The sequence below is a fragment of the Oncorhynchus nerka genome, linkage group LG6, assembly GCF_034236695.1.
Source record: "Oncorhynchus nerka isolate Pitt River linkage group LG6, Oner_Uvic_2.0, whole genome shotgun sequence".
Classification (NCBI taxonomy): Eukaryota; Metazoa; Chordata; class Actinopteri; order Salmoniformes; family Salmonidae; genus Oncorhynchus; species Oncorhynchus nerka.
In genome coordinates this window covers 25,284,120-25,298,600 of record NC_088401.1, presented here as the reverse complement: position 1 = coordinate 25,298,600, position 14,481 = coordinate 25,284,120, and the positions used below count along the sequence as shown (strand labels likewise).

At 43.4% G+C, this 14,481-nt stretch overlaps 2 protein-coding genes and 1 long non-coding RNA gene across 7 annotated transcripts; 1 reads left to right on the top strand and 2 right to left on the bottom strand.

Moving 5' to 3' along the window:
* Positions 1–235: 235 nt before the first annotated feature.
* Positions 236–4,038, bottom strand: LOC115131050 (uncharacterized). Of its 4 annotated transcripts, none has more exons than XR_010464066.1 (6): positions 3,852–4,038; positions 2,762–3,095; positions 2,559–2,661; positions 2,007–2,116; positions 1,222–1,872; positions 236–871 (listed from the first exon to the last, which is right to left on the bottom strand). It is a non-coding gene; the product is annotated as an uncharacterized LOC115131050 (long non-coding RNA). The 4 variants fall into 4 exon arrangements; XR_010464068.1 differs by lacking the exon at positions 2,762–3,095 and having other exon boundaries at positions 1,222–1,372; positions 1,545–1,872; positions 3,852–4,036; XR_010464067.1 differs by lacking the exon at positions 2,762–3,095 and having other exon boundaries at positions 1,222–1,595; positions 1,742–1,872; positions 3,852–4,035.
* Positions 4,039–4,070: 32 nt separating this feature from the next.
* Positions 4,071–9,513, top strand: LOC115130226 (transmembrane 9 superfamily member 1). 2 transcript variants are annotated; one of them, XM_029661146.2, is made up of 9 exons: positions 4,071–4,494; positions 4,867–5,087; positions 5,408–5,539; positions 5,649–5,771; positions 5,872–6,224; positions 6,648–6,802; positions 7,444–7,629; positions 8,004–8,277; positions 8,689–9,513. In XM_029661146.2, the coding sequence occupies exons 2-9, from the start codon at positions 4,872–4,874 to the stop codon at positions 9,080–9,082; spliced, it is 1,833 nt and encodes a 610-aa protein (XP_029517006.1). In that variant the 5' UTR covers positions 4,071–4,494; positions 4,867–4,871; the 3' UTR covers positions 9,083–9,513. The 2 variants fall into 2 exon arrangements, with proteins under 2 accessions (XP_029517006.1, XP_029517004.1); XM_029661144.2 differs by having other exon boundaries at positions 4,071–4,499.
* A 544-nt stretch (positions 9,514–10,057) lies between these two features.
* On the bottom strand, positions 10,058–12,928 carry LOC115130227 (homeobox protein Nkx-2.2-like). Its single transcript, XM_029661147.2, has 4 exons — positions 12,424–12,928; positions 11,680–12,038; positions 11,461–11,577; positions 10,058–11,042 (listed from the first exon to the last, which is right to left on the bottom strand). The coding sequence occupies exons 1-4, from the start codon at positions 12,806–12,808 to the stop codon at positions 10,749–10,751; spliced, it is 1,155 nt and encodes a 384-aa protein (XP_029517007.1). The 5' UTR covers positions 12,809–12,928; the 3' UTR covers positions 10,058–10,748.
* Positions 12,929–14,481: the final 1,553 nt, after the last annotated feature.

Sequence of the window (14,481 nt, the reverse complement as noted above, 5' to 3'; positions counted from 1 at the left end):
AAGGCTATGTGCTGGGCGTCCTAATCAGATGTGAAACAGCGCACGCAAATGTGTATATGCTAATATTTGAAAAATCCCCTTTCTATTAAACCTTCCACAATTTGTTTCCGTCATGAAAAATTAAACAACAAAAAATGCATCAAACAAAGCTTTTGTCAATAGAACCATCTCACCGTCCTATATCTCCGGGCTTTAATGGGAATGCATGTGGGATTTGGAAAAATATAAATCAAAATACAAAATTCCCTATTACTTTTATTCAAGAAAAAAGCATGTTAATAAAACTTGCTAGTTTAATTGGAATACGTTAACCACTACCCCATTCTCACATTTTCAACATGAAGAACAGACTTGGCTAGACACTGTAATTGTAGTTGTCTAATTATCACGCACACTCCTCAACTTCCTCTTTCCTTGCTTGACTTCCTCTTTGAAGTCTATTCCTAAATAAAAAGGAGGAAGTAGCGAGAATTATTTTAATATGGATACAGTATGGTGTGGACAATGTTTTTTATAAATCAAACATAGATGAGGTATGGTATACACTGAGTGTACTAAACATCTTCCTAATATTGAGTTGAATGTTGACTCCAATGCTTCCCACAGTTGTGTCAAGTTGGCTGAATGTCCTTGATACACACAGGAAACTGTTGAGTGTGAAAAACCCAGCAGCGTTGCAGTTCTTGACACACTCAAACCGGTGTGCCTGGCACCTACTACTATACCCTGTTTAAAGGCACTGAAATGCATTGAATATGTATAGGTTTCTCTCTCAGAGAGCCAATGATGGTGAATAGAGTCCAGTCATCCCGGTGTGCTGCCTTGTCGGCTCTTCATCATCTTCTTACAGCTGTTCTTGATGCAGTCCTCACTGTGCACAAACACACTTCACAGTATGAGACATTTTATCACTCATACCAACCATGGCTTAACATCATGTGGATGTGGAGCAGGATTTCAACCGTGTGAAAAAGTAGTGCCATGTGAAAGTACAGTGCCACATCAAATGATTAAATTAAAATCGACTTATTTAGAATACAAAAGTGTGACTGAAGCGTATATTCTCATATTTACACCAAGTCAAATTTCCCATTAGTCGTGCATTGACGTCAATGTAGGATTCACCCCTGCCATTTTTTACTCAAATAAATCAGAGTGAGGCTCCATAAGGGTTGGAATATAACCTCAGTGATACTATATTATGTCGATCCTATCCTGTACCTGAACTGTTTCTCTGCACACATGAACTGGATAAGGGTGTCCTTGTTGGGCTCGCTCCACTTGAGGTTACTGTGGAACAGTCCACAATGTCAGGCTGCAGGAACAGACCTCTGGACTCCTTATACAGGCAGTACTCTGGGGCAGGGTGCTTCTGCAAGGGGCCAAGGAGACAAACACTCACACTGACTTCTGGGAATAGGATAACTGCTGCGTGACGGTTTGGATCTCAAACTAGGGACTGCTTATTATGTGGGACTGTCGTGCATGTGTGTGTTTAAGAGGAGCAAATTAAACAATGGAGAATTGGGATTACAAACTCTTACAAAGTTTGACAGTCACAACACAGGTGAACTCACAGATGGATAGGAAGCTTCCTAAGATAGAGAAACAGAAATGTTACAAGTAACCTCAAAAACAAAATATACAACACACACACAGCTTCTATTGTTATAATACTGTTAGATAAACTGTATGACTGGGATGAAAGATGGGTAAGGTGGTATATAAACTGCAGTAGTACTCTGCGTCGCTGGGGGTGAGGTGCCTCAGTAGGACCCCTGCTCCAAATGTCAGGCTGTCCGTATCTTCTGTTGCCGTGGCGACTACCGCCTTAACCAGAGCAGTGCAGCTCGCCTCTGCCTCACATGGAGCCTAGTGGGTGAGATGGAAGATCATTTAGATACGTTCAATACTTAATGAATGGACCGAGGTGTACAGTAACTATGTGCACAGAAGATTGATTCGTTTATGGGTGGCTAAGGAAAGGAACAAAACTTGAGACAAACCTTGATGTATGGCACCCCCATTAGGGTGAGCATCTTCTTGCACTCGTCGTTGTGCTGCCGGGTAACTTTCACCAGCCGCTTAGTGAACTTGTCAATGTTCTCCTGCTCCCCTGGTGGTGAATAGAAAAATTGGTCATCACTACACACGTGTTGGTGACTTGCTGTACCTGTTTCCAGCCCCTGGGCCAGCAGGTTCTCAGCCTCTGCCCTCCTTCTCCAGCTAAAACCACACAGAGAGAGAAGTTAGATTAAGACTCCCGAGTGGCACAGCGGTCTAAGGCAATGCATCGCAGTGCTTGAGGTGTCATTAGACACCCTGGTTTGAATCTAGGCTGTATCACAACCGGACGTGATCGGGAGTTCCATAGGGTGGTGCACAATTGGCCCAGCGTTGTTTGGGTTTGGCCGGTGTAAATAAGAATTTGTTCTTAATTGACTTGCCTAGTTAATTAAAAAAAGATGTTGTTCAACATTTGAGAAAATACACAATGCATTTCAATATCCCAAGGAGGGGCAATAAAGTTGTGATCTTGATGTGACCCCTGTCCTTACCTCTTGTGACTTCAGCTGTGGGGGCTTGCCATCAAAAGCGTAGACAGGTTTGATCCCATGCCCAAGCATGTGGATGGTCTGGTAAAACGTGCCCATAAGGTGGCTGAGGATGCAAGTGAAATCACATGACTAACAGAGACTTGAAAATATAATATTAGAATGGGTTAGAATAAAATACAATGTATACAATACACTACAAATACCAAAGTATGTGGACACCCCTTCAAATGAGTGGATTCGGGCCTCTCGAGTGGCGCAGCGGTCTAAGGCTGTGCTAGCTGCGTTACTAAAGATCCTGGTTCGATACCGGGCTGTGTCGCGACCGGGAGACCCATGAGGCGCCGCACAATTGGCCCCAATCGCCTGGGTTGGGGGAGGGTTTGGCCGGCCGGGATGTCCTTGTCCCATCGTGCGCTAGCGACTCCTGTGGCGGCCCGGGCACATGCACGTTGACATGGTCGTGTACATTCCCGTTTTAAGCGTGCAGTGCGGCTTGGCTGGGTTGTGTTTGTGACACATGGCTATCGACCTTCGCCTCTTGGGGAGAAAAATGGGGTACAAAAAAAATATATATATATATATATATATATATATATATACATACATAAATAAAACGTGTGGATTTGGCTATTTCAGACACGCCTGTTGCTGACAGGTGTATAGAATTGAGCACACAGCCATGCAATCTCCATAGACAAACATTGGCAGTAGAATGGCCTTACTGAAGAGCTCAGTGACTTTCAACGTGACACCGTCATAGGATGTCACCTTTCCAACAAGTCATTTCGTCAAATTTCGGCCCTGCTAGAGCTGCCCTGGTCAACTGTGGTAAGCCACACAAACTCACAGGATGAGTGCTGAAGCGCGTAACACCTAAAAATCGTCTGTCCTTGGTTGCAACACTCACTACTAAGTTCCAAAAAATGTTTTGTCATACCAGTGGTATAGGTCTGTTATAAACTGGGTGGTTAGAGCTCTGAATGCTGATTGGCTGACAGCCGTGGTATACGGACGTATAACACGGGTATGAAAAAATGTATTTTTACTGCTCTAATTACTTTGGTAAACAGTTTATAATAGCACTAAGGTACCTCGGGGGTTGTGGTATATGGGCAATATACCACGGCTAAGGGCTGCATTAATTTATAAATGAGTTTAGACAGCTAGCTTGCTAGCTAACGTTAGCAACTTGAAGATATTTGAATGTGAATATTTTCTACAATATAATATTTTATAAAATAAGGATTTATCATGACTAACATACGAATAAAACATTGTTTACATGCAACTCACTGGCTGTTCTCGTGTCACAGCTGTTTCAGGCTGCGAAGAAAATGGGAAAACTGTATCAAGGCATTACAATTTGTACATATTGTACAATATTAATGAGAGACTGGGTTGACAATCCAGGACTCTTCGAGTATCGTTCATCGATTGACCGGTAACAGATTAAAAGGCCTGTGTCTTTGGCAGGAAGTAAATAAACATATTTGATTGGTTAGTGAGATTAAGGGAAATCCGGTCGAGAGAAATGTCATGAATTTAAACAGTAATCAGAGGGGACACAACAATAATTACTATGCACAAACGAAATAATTATATTGATCATATTTTATTTAGATAGAAAATATAAGAGATTTGAAGATAGGTACCGTGGAGGTGTGTTTTTGCTTCTTCACACCGCCCACTCCGGAAAAGTCAGTCATCGTTAGCTATTTTTATTTTTTAAGGTGACGTGGAGGCGGTCCCCTTCTTCATCCCGATTCATGTGTCTTTAAAAATACGATACATATTTCTAGATAATCGAAGTAGCAAAATTGAAACGAACTAGAATATTAAAAATGTGTATCAATATTTAGATTCAATCCTAGCAGGACATCGCTGAGGAGGCGAGTATTCTTGGGCCTGGAATCTAAGGAATCCAGTGGACAGACAGGTTTGGTACGATATGTTCTAGAGCTAGCGAGATGCACGGTACGATAGCTAGTTCCTCGGTGTAGCTGGAGGACTTTTTTTTTTAAATGAAAGAAAGTAATTGTGTATGTTTATTCAACTGTAATAACGTAGATAGTACAGTCAACACTGACTACGTACAGACTCTTTGCAGAGGTTACTCTTGCAATGCACTATCGATATGTTGTTGTTTCACAGGTAGCCAGGGACAGTCGCTATGTAGGTGATGGCTGTTGTTGATATAGCAAAGTGATGTTATATTGACATGATGCAATGGTTTGCTCTCACTGAATATGCTTATAGGATTTTTGACAATTGACCTGTTCAATTATTGGAATCTATTCATTTTCAACAGGGCCCATGATGGCTGAAATTGAACATCCTAACCAGCAAGGAGTCTGCCGGATGATAGGTTATTGCATCTTGGTCCTGTGTCTCGTGCCACAGATAACATGGGCTACAGTGAGCTACAAGCAAGGGGATCCTGTAACATTATATGTCAACAAAGTTGGTCCTTACCATAACCCTCAGGAAACGTATCATTACTACACGTTGCCTGTTTGCAGGCCTAAAGAGGTCAGTGAATACATGTGAATATCATAGGAGGTTGGTGGGACCTTAATTGGGGAGAACAGGCTTGTGGTAATGGCTGGAGCGGAGTAAGTGGAATGGTATCAAGTACATCAAACATATTTTCCATGTGTTAGATGCCATTCCATTTGTTCCATTCCAGCCATTGAGTTGTTCTCCCCTAAGCAGCCTCCACTAGTAGATATGCAAATATATGACGAATGAATTATGCTTGTAGGGCTCTACAGATGCATGTTACTAGTGTGTGTGTATAATAATTCTATTAAGACTTGGCATACCACGTCTGAGAACCTTTTTTTCCCCAGGTGCACCACAAGTCCCTTAGTCTAGGAGAAGTGCTTGATGGGGATCGGATGGCAGAGTCCCTGTATGAAATCAAATTCAGAGAGAATACAGAGAAGAAGTTACTCTGCCAGCTAACCCTCACAGAGAAAGAGGTATTTGCATTCGGACAAAATACACAGAACTTCACAGTACATTGCATCATGGAAAGGTGTAACTAAACCTAGTTGGTGATGTTTTTTCTTTATTGCTACTTTCATGTAGGTGGACCAACTCCGAGAGGCCATAGAGGAGCTGTATTACTTTGAGTTTGTCCTGGATGACATTCCCATATGGGGCTTTGTGGGGTACATGGAGGAGAGTGGCTTCCTGCCCCATAGTCATAAGGTGGGTTAGTCGGACTCCCTTTCAGACCCTCGTGTCAAAACCCAAATATAAGTCTACCTGCATTATGTGTCTGTCTGTGTGGGTGTGTGTGTGTATATAGGTGGGGCTGTGGACACACCTGGACTTCAACATTGAGTACAACGGAAACTCTGTGATCTTCGCCAACGTCTCCGTGAAGGACTCTAAGCCAGTGCCCCTGGAGGAGGGTGGCGCCGGGCATGGGGCGGTGGGGACGGGCGGCGGGCTGGCACTGTCCTTCTCCTACAGCGTGCACTGGTTCGAGAGCCCTCTGAACCACGCCCGGCGGGCCGAGAGGCTGAGGGACTACTCGTTCTTCCCCAAGACCCTAGAGATCCACTGGCTGTCTATTATCAACTCCCTGGTGCTGGTGGTACTGCTGCTGGGCTTCGTCATCATCATCCTCATGAGGGTCCTCAAGAATGACTTTGCCAGGTGACCAATGAGAGGACGGAGTGAGGAGTTTTAGACATTAATGATGTTCTGTTTTGGGGCCTCCCGAGTGGCGCAGCGGTCTGCCACTAGAGATTCTGGGTCTGAGTCTAGGCTCTGTTGCAGCCGGTCGCGACCTGGAGACCCATGGGCCCAGCGTCATCCGGGTTAGGGGAGTGTTTGGCTGGCAGGGATGTCCTTATCCCATCGCGTAAAAATACAAATAGATTTTTAAAAATGATGTTCTGTTTTACTGGAGAGCTCACATTGATATTGGCATGTAAGAGTTTGGGTATAATTAGAGTAGGTCTATTTGTGGCTATATATCATGTTTTATTAGGATTGTGTATGGAAATGGTAGCTAAATTGTGTGCGAATGACATTCCCATATCTCAAAATCTTTCTCTCTTCTGGTTGTTCCTGTAGGTACAATGTTGAGGAGGAGGGCGGCTGTGATGATCTGGACCAAGGGGATAATGGCTGGAAGATCATCCACACAGATGTCTTTAGGTTCCCCCCTTATAAAAGCCTGCTGTGTGCTGTGTTGGGAGTGGGGGCTCAGTTTCTAACCTTGGCCACAGGTAACCATCAACACACTGGTTTAACACTCAGAACACATGAATTAAATCTTACAATTACTGCTCCTCAAAATACAGAATCGCAATTCAGGAATATCTACGAGCAGATCGGGGTTGAATTTGACCATTTGTGAATGGTTGTGTGACGGTTGACATCTAGTTCTAGCGCACATCAAATGCATTGCATTCCTTTTCCATTGTTACTCCCCATTGGAGGAGGATTGAATGTCTGTGTGACAAGAACTGGAAATCTGATCAGCATGGACACACGCATAACTTGGATGTGACCACCTACCTACATGTACAAATGACCTCGACTGACCTCTACCCCAGCACATTGACTCGGTACCTGTACCCCCTGTATATAGCCTCGTTATTGTTATGTAATTTTCTTGTTAATTATTATTATTTTTTACTATAGTTAATTTAGTAAATATTTTGAACTGCATTGTTGGTTTAAGGGTTTGTAAAGTAAGCAATTCACGGTAAGGTTGTATTCGGGGCATGTGACTAATAAAATGTGATTTAATGTACATGTACTATGCCTGTGACAAAGTAGTCTGTAGAAGTGAAGAACTGTGGTTATCACTACCGGCTCCTTCCCCCAAGCTCTGCCATTTGACCTCTGTCTCTGGTTGCTGTAGGGATCATCGTCATGGCGCTGCTGGGAATGTTTAATGTGCATCGACATGGTGCTATCAACTCGGCTGCCATCATGCTGTACGCGTTGACGAGCTGCGTGTCAGGATACTGCTCCTGTAGCTTCTACACACAGATACATGGCCAGCGCTGGGTCTGGAATATCATCCTCACCTCTTCACTCTTCTCAGGTGAGCGGACAGATTTGGTCTTTTGAATCACGTCATATGAGGGTGGTAAATATTCCATATATATATTGTCCGTGTCATTTGTTTTGGACAATTCTGGTTGAGTTTCAATTACAATAAAACTCTGTGAACATCTAAAGTTTACACCGTGTTCATTTTTTAGCAGGATGTGTGTCGAACTGTCGAGTTTCAATTACCATAAATCTTCTCTTCTCTCCGTCTCTGCTTGAACCGGACTTTCTCCTCTATTTCCCCTCCCTTTCTTCCTTCCTCCACTCTCCTTCCTTCCCTTTCTCCACCCATCTCACCTTGTTAACCACCCTCTCTTCCTACTTCCTTGATTCCCTCCTCTAACCATTCCTCCCTCAATCCCACAGCTCCCCTGTTCCTGACTTGGAGTGTGGTGAACTCAGTCCACTGGTGGAGCGGCTCCACCCAGGCCCTGCCTGCCTCTACAGTGCTGCTGCTGCTGGGGGCCTGGGTCCTGGTGGGATTCCCCCTCACTGTCATCGGGGGCATTGTGGGCAAGAACCGTGCAGGCAACTTCCAGGCCCCCTGTCGCACACGCAACATCGCCCGCCAGATCCCCACACAGCCCTGGTACAAGCACACGGCTGTACACATGGCCATTGGGGGCTTCCTGCCTTTCAGGTGTGTGTAACAATATCAAAATAACAGAGAGCTTCTCTCTGTGTTTGGTAATGGAGTCCCGTTGCCGAGTCATGAGTGAGCGCTTTTCCCCTGTCTCAGTTAAACAGCTGTCGCTCTAGAGTCTATAACTCAGTGTATAAAACCAATCGATCATATTTCATTTGTGGTTGTGCCTTTTTAGTAGCTGTCATTTGTCACAGAAAAAACAATAATAGAGTGCATCTATAACGTTAGTGTGTAATCCTACTCCTGTCTTGTTTTAGGATTCATTTTTCTACCTCCATGTCAGGGCAATCTATTGTGATTACTTTGAGCTAGCTGCTTAACACAATCTGAATGTTGTTGAACACCCAGACATAAATTGTGTGTATATTGTCTAGCCTACTCATTCCCCTAACCTCTCTCCCTCAGTGCCATCTCAGTGGAGCTGTACTACATCTTCGCCACCGTGTGGGGACGCGAGCATTACACCCTGTACGGCATCCTCCTCTGCGTGTTCGCCATCCTCCTCTCGGTGGGCGCCTGCATCTCAGTGGCGCTCACCTACTTCCTGCTGTCGGGCGAGGACTACCGCTGGTGGTGGCGCAGTGTGCTGAGCACAGGTTCCACGGGCCTCTTCATCTTTGTCTACTCAGTCTTTTACTACCGCAATCGTTCGAGTATGAGCGGCCTGGTGCAGAGCGCAGAGTTCTTTGGTTACTCACTCCTCACAGCGCTGGTCTTTTCCCTCATGCTGGGTACTGTCTCCTTCTGGGCCTCGCTGGTCTTTATTCGCTACATCTACCGCAGCCTCAAGATGGACTAAGGGAATGTACAGCCGATTACATAACAGCCCAGTTTGAATGTCTTTGTCCTTTCATTTAGTCGATTTGATTGGTTAAGAAAATATTTTTTCCCACCAATCACATACAGGTCAGTGGTTGACAAGTGAGGAAAGATGCATTTGGACATAGGAATGTGTGTGTATATGCCTCATATGGGGGGGGGGGGAACCCAGGGGCCTTCTAGAAATATGAAAGACTGCCATGGAGGTTGAATAAGGGAATCATTTAGGTGGAAAGGGTATCTATAAAGGGATGAGTGTGTGCAATATGTGATGCAGGATTGCAGTTGGGCATCAGCCTCAAGGATCAGCTCTTGCATAAGCGATGGGAGAAAGTGTACTAGTCACCATCCACTGATTGGTTCTGGTGTAAATATACCTTTTCAATAAAGACATCTTTTTATTACAACCTATTCACACAGAGCTAGCTCAAGACAGTTCCAGGCCTACTCTGATTTTATTCACAGGAGGCTGCTGAGGGGAGAACAGCTCATTATGGCCAACATTTGGAAGCCACGTTTGAGTCAATTGATAACGTGCATTTTCTCCCAATTATGGGACTAGCGCCCTGGCTAGGGAATGTGCTTGTACAGACACAGCATGGGGAATGAGCTATTCCGGCTCACGAGAGCTTGGGATTAGACACGCTAAACAAGTGTGGAAAGCCTGTATCTGACATTAATTGTAGGCTTAGGTGAAACTACAAACTAAGTATTTTGAATGAAAATTTGCCCTGTTAAGACATGGCTTATTTGTGCACCAAGTCATTCTTGCCTCATGAGTGACAACATTGGTAAGACATTACCATAAACCAGTCATGTACATATTTACACCAGGTTGGTTGCTGGGTTCAGCTTACAATTGCCTTCAAAGAAAAGACTAATCCAGTTCAACTCTACCAGTAAACCATTTGCCCAAAATGTCAGGAGTACATCACCTAAGATTAGTAAATCCCACAACTTTATAATACATTTATTTTAAAAAACACAACACAATAACACTTGAAGACATTGGCCTTGTTCTGTAGGTACAAAGTGTAAACAAATTGAAACTGGGAGGTAGTATTTGAAATCAGCCAAGACAACCACTTATTGTACATGTCAATGCATTTTCCCCATTTTGGGCTTACTAAACAAAACCCTGACATGGTGGGCATCACCACACTGTACAATGAGGTCATAAAACATGGCAGTAATGTTAAGAGCATCCAATAGCATAAAAATCTGGTGCGGCATGGACCAACAAACATTCAGTAGGAACGTGTAACATCTAGTAGTGCCTTGCACAGATCACGTCAAATAGGCTAGTGAGGGAATAAAAGCGTGCCACTTCCAGCACACAGCAAAGCTTCGTCAGAGTAGTATCAAAAAGCAGAATGTCAAAACAGCAACGATATTAAATACACAGATAAGACCTTTTTAAGGTATAAAACATCAAACTTCAGATTATTTTAAAGAATATGAGGGGATACAATTTTCACATGGGGCCGGCGAATGGTTAAAACAGATTGATAAGATAAGCCAACACCTCGTCACCAAATGAGAATTTCCTGTCTAAGCTTAATTGTAATAATCATTCAAAACAGAAATATAATAGGTTGACAATCCAGTAAATTTACAATGACCACTAACATTATACCTCTTGTTGATTATTGGCTAGACTTGTACATGGGGCTCATGACTTTCCAGTCATCACTGTTGATGATAGGAAAGTGGTTTGCACTGACAGTGCTATAGCCATTGGGGTACTCATGGTGGGTCACAGCTGGGGGCAGGGGCCAGATGCCCGGGGGCCTTGCAGGGGGTTGGGGGGGAGAGGATAGCCGAGGATACCCAACAGCATAGTAAGGCAGGTTATGTTGAGGACTCCTCCTTAACATGGTCCCTCGAAACTGTTGAGCAATGGTGTGGTCCTGGATCTGTGCTTGGGGTTTGCCCTGAAACTAAAATTAAACAAATAGTGGTTAATATCAATAAAAGTCAAAAGCACAGCTGTGCATAGAGATGTATCGTCCTGCCTTTAAGACATTGTCCAGACTAGGGACAGGTCTCCATTGTGGACAAGCCACTACGCCTGTTGGCACTGTTACTGACCAACAGGATGTACAAGCTAGACAGCTGGTTGCGCAATATATACAATAAATGTAGTATTGCAAAAAAAAAATAGTCAAATGCCTTAATTGGGTAAGGAAAATGTCTATTGGACAGGGTTACAGAGCACTCTCTCTGCAGGGTTGGCAGAAAGTGGATGTTTGTGTTTCACCCCAACTCCTGTTTCCCCTGAAAAACAGATGTGGGGACACTGCTCATGCATCTTTATTCACCTGCTACATTAAGTTACAGCACTACAATTATTTTCACCTGGGGGCGCTGTGGCATGTTTGGGTAGCCAGGGTTGGGGTAGCCAGGGGATGCCCAGCTGTCGTCTTTCTGGTGCCTCTTCAGTTTCATCCTGCGATTCTGGAACCATGTTTTTACCTGGGAAAAAAACCATTTGGCAACAGAAACAAATACCAGCTATGATTTGATACATTTGTGAAGTGCAGATTGTTCTTAACACAGTAAGTAGCCTTAACGCACCTGTTTGTAAGTAAGCCCAGTCAGTCCAGCCAGGGTCTTCATCTCAGCAGGGGTGAGGTACTTCTGCATGTTAAACCTATGAGTAAGGGCATCCATTTGGCCTGTTGAGAAAGCAGTTCGAGCTTTTTGTTTGGGGATATTCTTGTCCACTTTCTCTGGGGAAGAAGGGGGCAATGGCTGCGGGGTGCAGTCCTCACTCCCCATAACGTGTGGACTTCGAAACTCCTCTGGATGCGAACTGGAGACATGCTCATTGCTATTTGAGCTTCCACTGGCTGGCTCCAACTCATTTCTCACCCAGGTGGTATAGTTGGCTTGCGGATTGTACTCCTCTCGGCCGTTCACTGAACTCAAAGACTCTGAGTGAGGAAATTAGAAAAGTATATATACTGGCATGTGAAGTCAGTTTGGATTGTCCACGCAATCTGACCAAGAGTAAACCCTTGCGCCAGTGGGCACTTTTAGCGGTTCATAACAAATAACCAGTAAGATGGCGTTGGATATACGAACACACATGGGCTTAGTTTGAGAGGGAGATCGTCACTTTAGCCCGAGACCCATCAAATACAGTGCAATAACTACCACCATGTCTGCGATACCGTCCGTTACAGACAAACTAGTAACCTAGAGTACAGTAGGACCCATTTACACGGATAGAGACTTACTCGGCGATTACCAAGCACAAAACAAGAACAAGCTAATGTTAGCTACATACTTGTAGCAGTAATGTGGATAGTTATTTACCTGTTGAGGTGTGGGTCTCTGAGTCGCTCTGGGTGTCGCTACTTGGCCGCTCGGTCTCCGTTTGCGGATCATGCGGAGCCCGGTTGTTGGAAATGAAGAGGCGGCCACTCTGGGTATGGCTGTGAGGGTCACCAAGACATACAGCAGAACCCGGGTATTGGCCATTGCTCGTGCCAGCATTGTTTAGTTCGGGACTCCAGGATGGTGATTGATGCTGTGGCTGCGCTTGGGAGTAGTAGCTGGCGCTGACCCCAGAGTTGTATGTGGCCTCTGTCAAGCTGGAGAAGTTAGGATGGTTTTGCTCAGCCCCTGGTTGGTACGGGAGACCATAGGTAAAAGCGTGGTAGGATTGGTTGAAGCTCACTGGTACCTTCCAGTCTGCCATATTTTTCACTAAGGTTAATAGGCCTATGTGAACAAGAAACCTTCCAAACAAATTACCACGCAGTTTCCTAAAGATGGAAAACTCCGAAACCACACTTCTAAAAGTTCAAAAATGTCTTGGTGTGCTGTTTATAGGTGAATGGTGTGGGTGTGGTTCAAGGTCGCAGCCAATCAGTCTTCCATTCAGGTATCTTGGCAGTGAGGCCGCGCCCCTGGAAGGGTCCATTCATTATTTCCATTATACACACATTTTGAACTAAATAGTAATTTGTACAAGCAAAATAGTTTTGACAGACATATGCTAAAAAGTATTTGACAGAAACAATTTAATGAATGGTTGATTTATTTTGGTGCAATGTATTCCTCTTTATTGGATATCCATAAATATTTGTAAAGATATTTTAAAAGATTGAACTAGCTATTTGCAGAGTGCACACTTAATAGCTAGTCATTTATAATATCATTGCCAGTGCCACTGTGAGTTCCCATATTTGATTTATACGTTTGATCCTTTCTTCACCTTGAAAATACTTTATTTGATTAAATGTGGTAATGACATTTAATGGTTAGGGTGTTGTGCTCAGCCTGCTTATCTCATATTTTAATTTAAATAGGCCCATAACGTTTTAAGACATTTTTATTGTCAACTCTTGAATTGAACCACTGGTTCCAATGAAATTGAACCACTGGTTCCAATGAAATTACGTTTAACCAACATGGAATATATGTTGAATTAATGTCTGTGCCCAGTGGGTTATCACTATAATTGACATATCTATCAAACATAGTGGCATAGCCTATCACTTCTATGTAGGCCTAATTTATTACACATGTCAAACATGTTTATCTCTCCTTGGATCAGAATGTTAATTTCCTCACATCTCTGCCATAAAGTGTCTCTTCAGATATGTCCCATTGTTGTTCAGGTACCCTTGGGGGAGTACTAATTTTAACAGTTTTTCAACCAAGTTAACAGTTGTCTAACCAAGGATTGCATAATTCTTGAATTGTGGAGAGAGACAAAACATTTTTAGCGATGGTGGTGGCTGTGAGTGGTATAAATATATTGATTCCTTTTACCTACAAAAATGTGTTTAGCAATGGTGGCCTAAATGGCTGTGAGTGGTAGAAATATGTGTATTAATTTAACCTCCAGAAATTGAATTAAATTCCAAAATTGCAATGGACAAGAATGTAGTAAATAGCCTAAAGACTTTAATTTTGGAGTGTAACTCCCTATGTTTTTGTCCAGACAGATAACTGTCAGGGGGCAACTCATCATGTTTAGATGTGATTATCACTCCATGATTTAATCAAAAGGGATTGTAATGTGTCTTTGTTGTTTGGTTTAAAAGTGCAAATTGAAACCCCCATCTACATGTCTCTCACAGCATGTTGTTGATTATGCAGCAGTTAGTACACTTCAAATACAAAGATTACTTTGTACTTGAGCTTTTACCCTCCTCAGATACAATTTGTGACCAATGGCTGGACATGTAAATGCCAGTCAACCCTGGTAGCAATACATTCACAAACTGTCTCAAGTATTACCATTCAAATGCTTGTTTGTTGTCCACTTCCTTGGCTGCAGTGACATTTAAATTGTACAGTTAGTGGTGAAAATATGTGATAATGTTGTGCCTATGGGACTATTAACATAGCTACTGATCTTTA

Excerpts from the sequence above, each read along its gene's own strand:
- LOC115130227 (XM_029661147.2), bottom strand. The coding sequence starts at position 12,808 with ATGGCAGACTGGAAGGTACCAGTGAGCTTCAACCAATCCTACCACGCT. Across the intron at positions 12,039-12,423 it reads AGAGACCCACACCTCAACAG|AGTCTTTGAGTTCAGTGAAC; the intron begins GTAAATAACTAT and ends TTCCTCACTCAG. Across the intron at positions 11,043-11,460 it reads ACATGCCACAGCGCCCCCAG|TTTCAGGGCAAACCCCAAGC; the intron begins GTGAAAATAATT and ends GTTTAATTTTAG.
- LOC115130226 (XM_029661146.2), top strand. The coding sequence starts at position 4,872 with ATGATGGCTGAAATTGAACATCCTAACCAGCAAGGAGTCTGCCGGATG. Across the intron at positions 6,225-6,647 it reads CTCAAGAATGACTTTGCCAG|GTACAATGTTGAGGAGGAGG; the intron begins GTGACCAATGAG and ends TTGTTCCTGTAG. Across the intron at positions 7,630-8,003 it reads CACCTCTTCACTCTTCTCAG|CTCCCCTGTTCCTGACTTGG; the intron begins GTGAGCGGACAG and ends TCAATCCCACAG.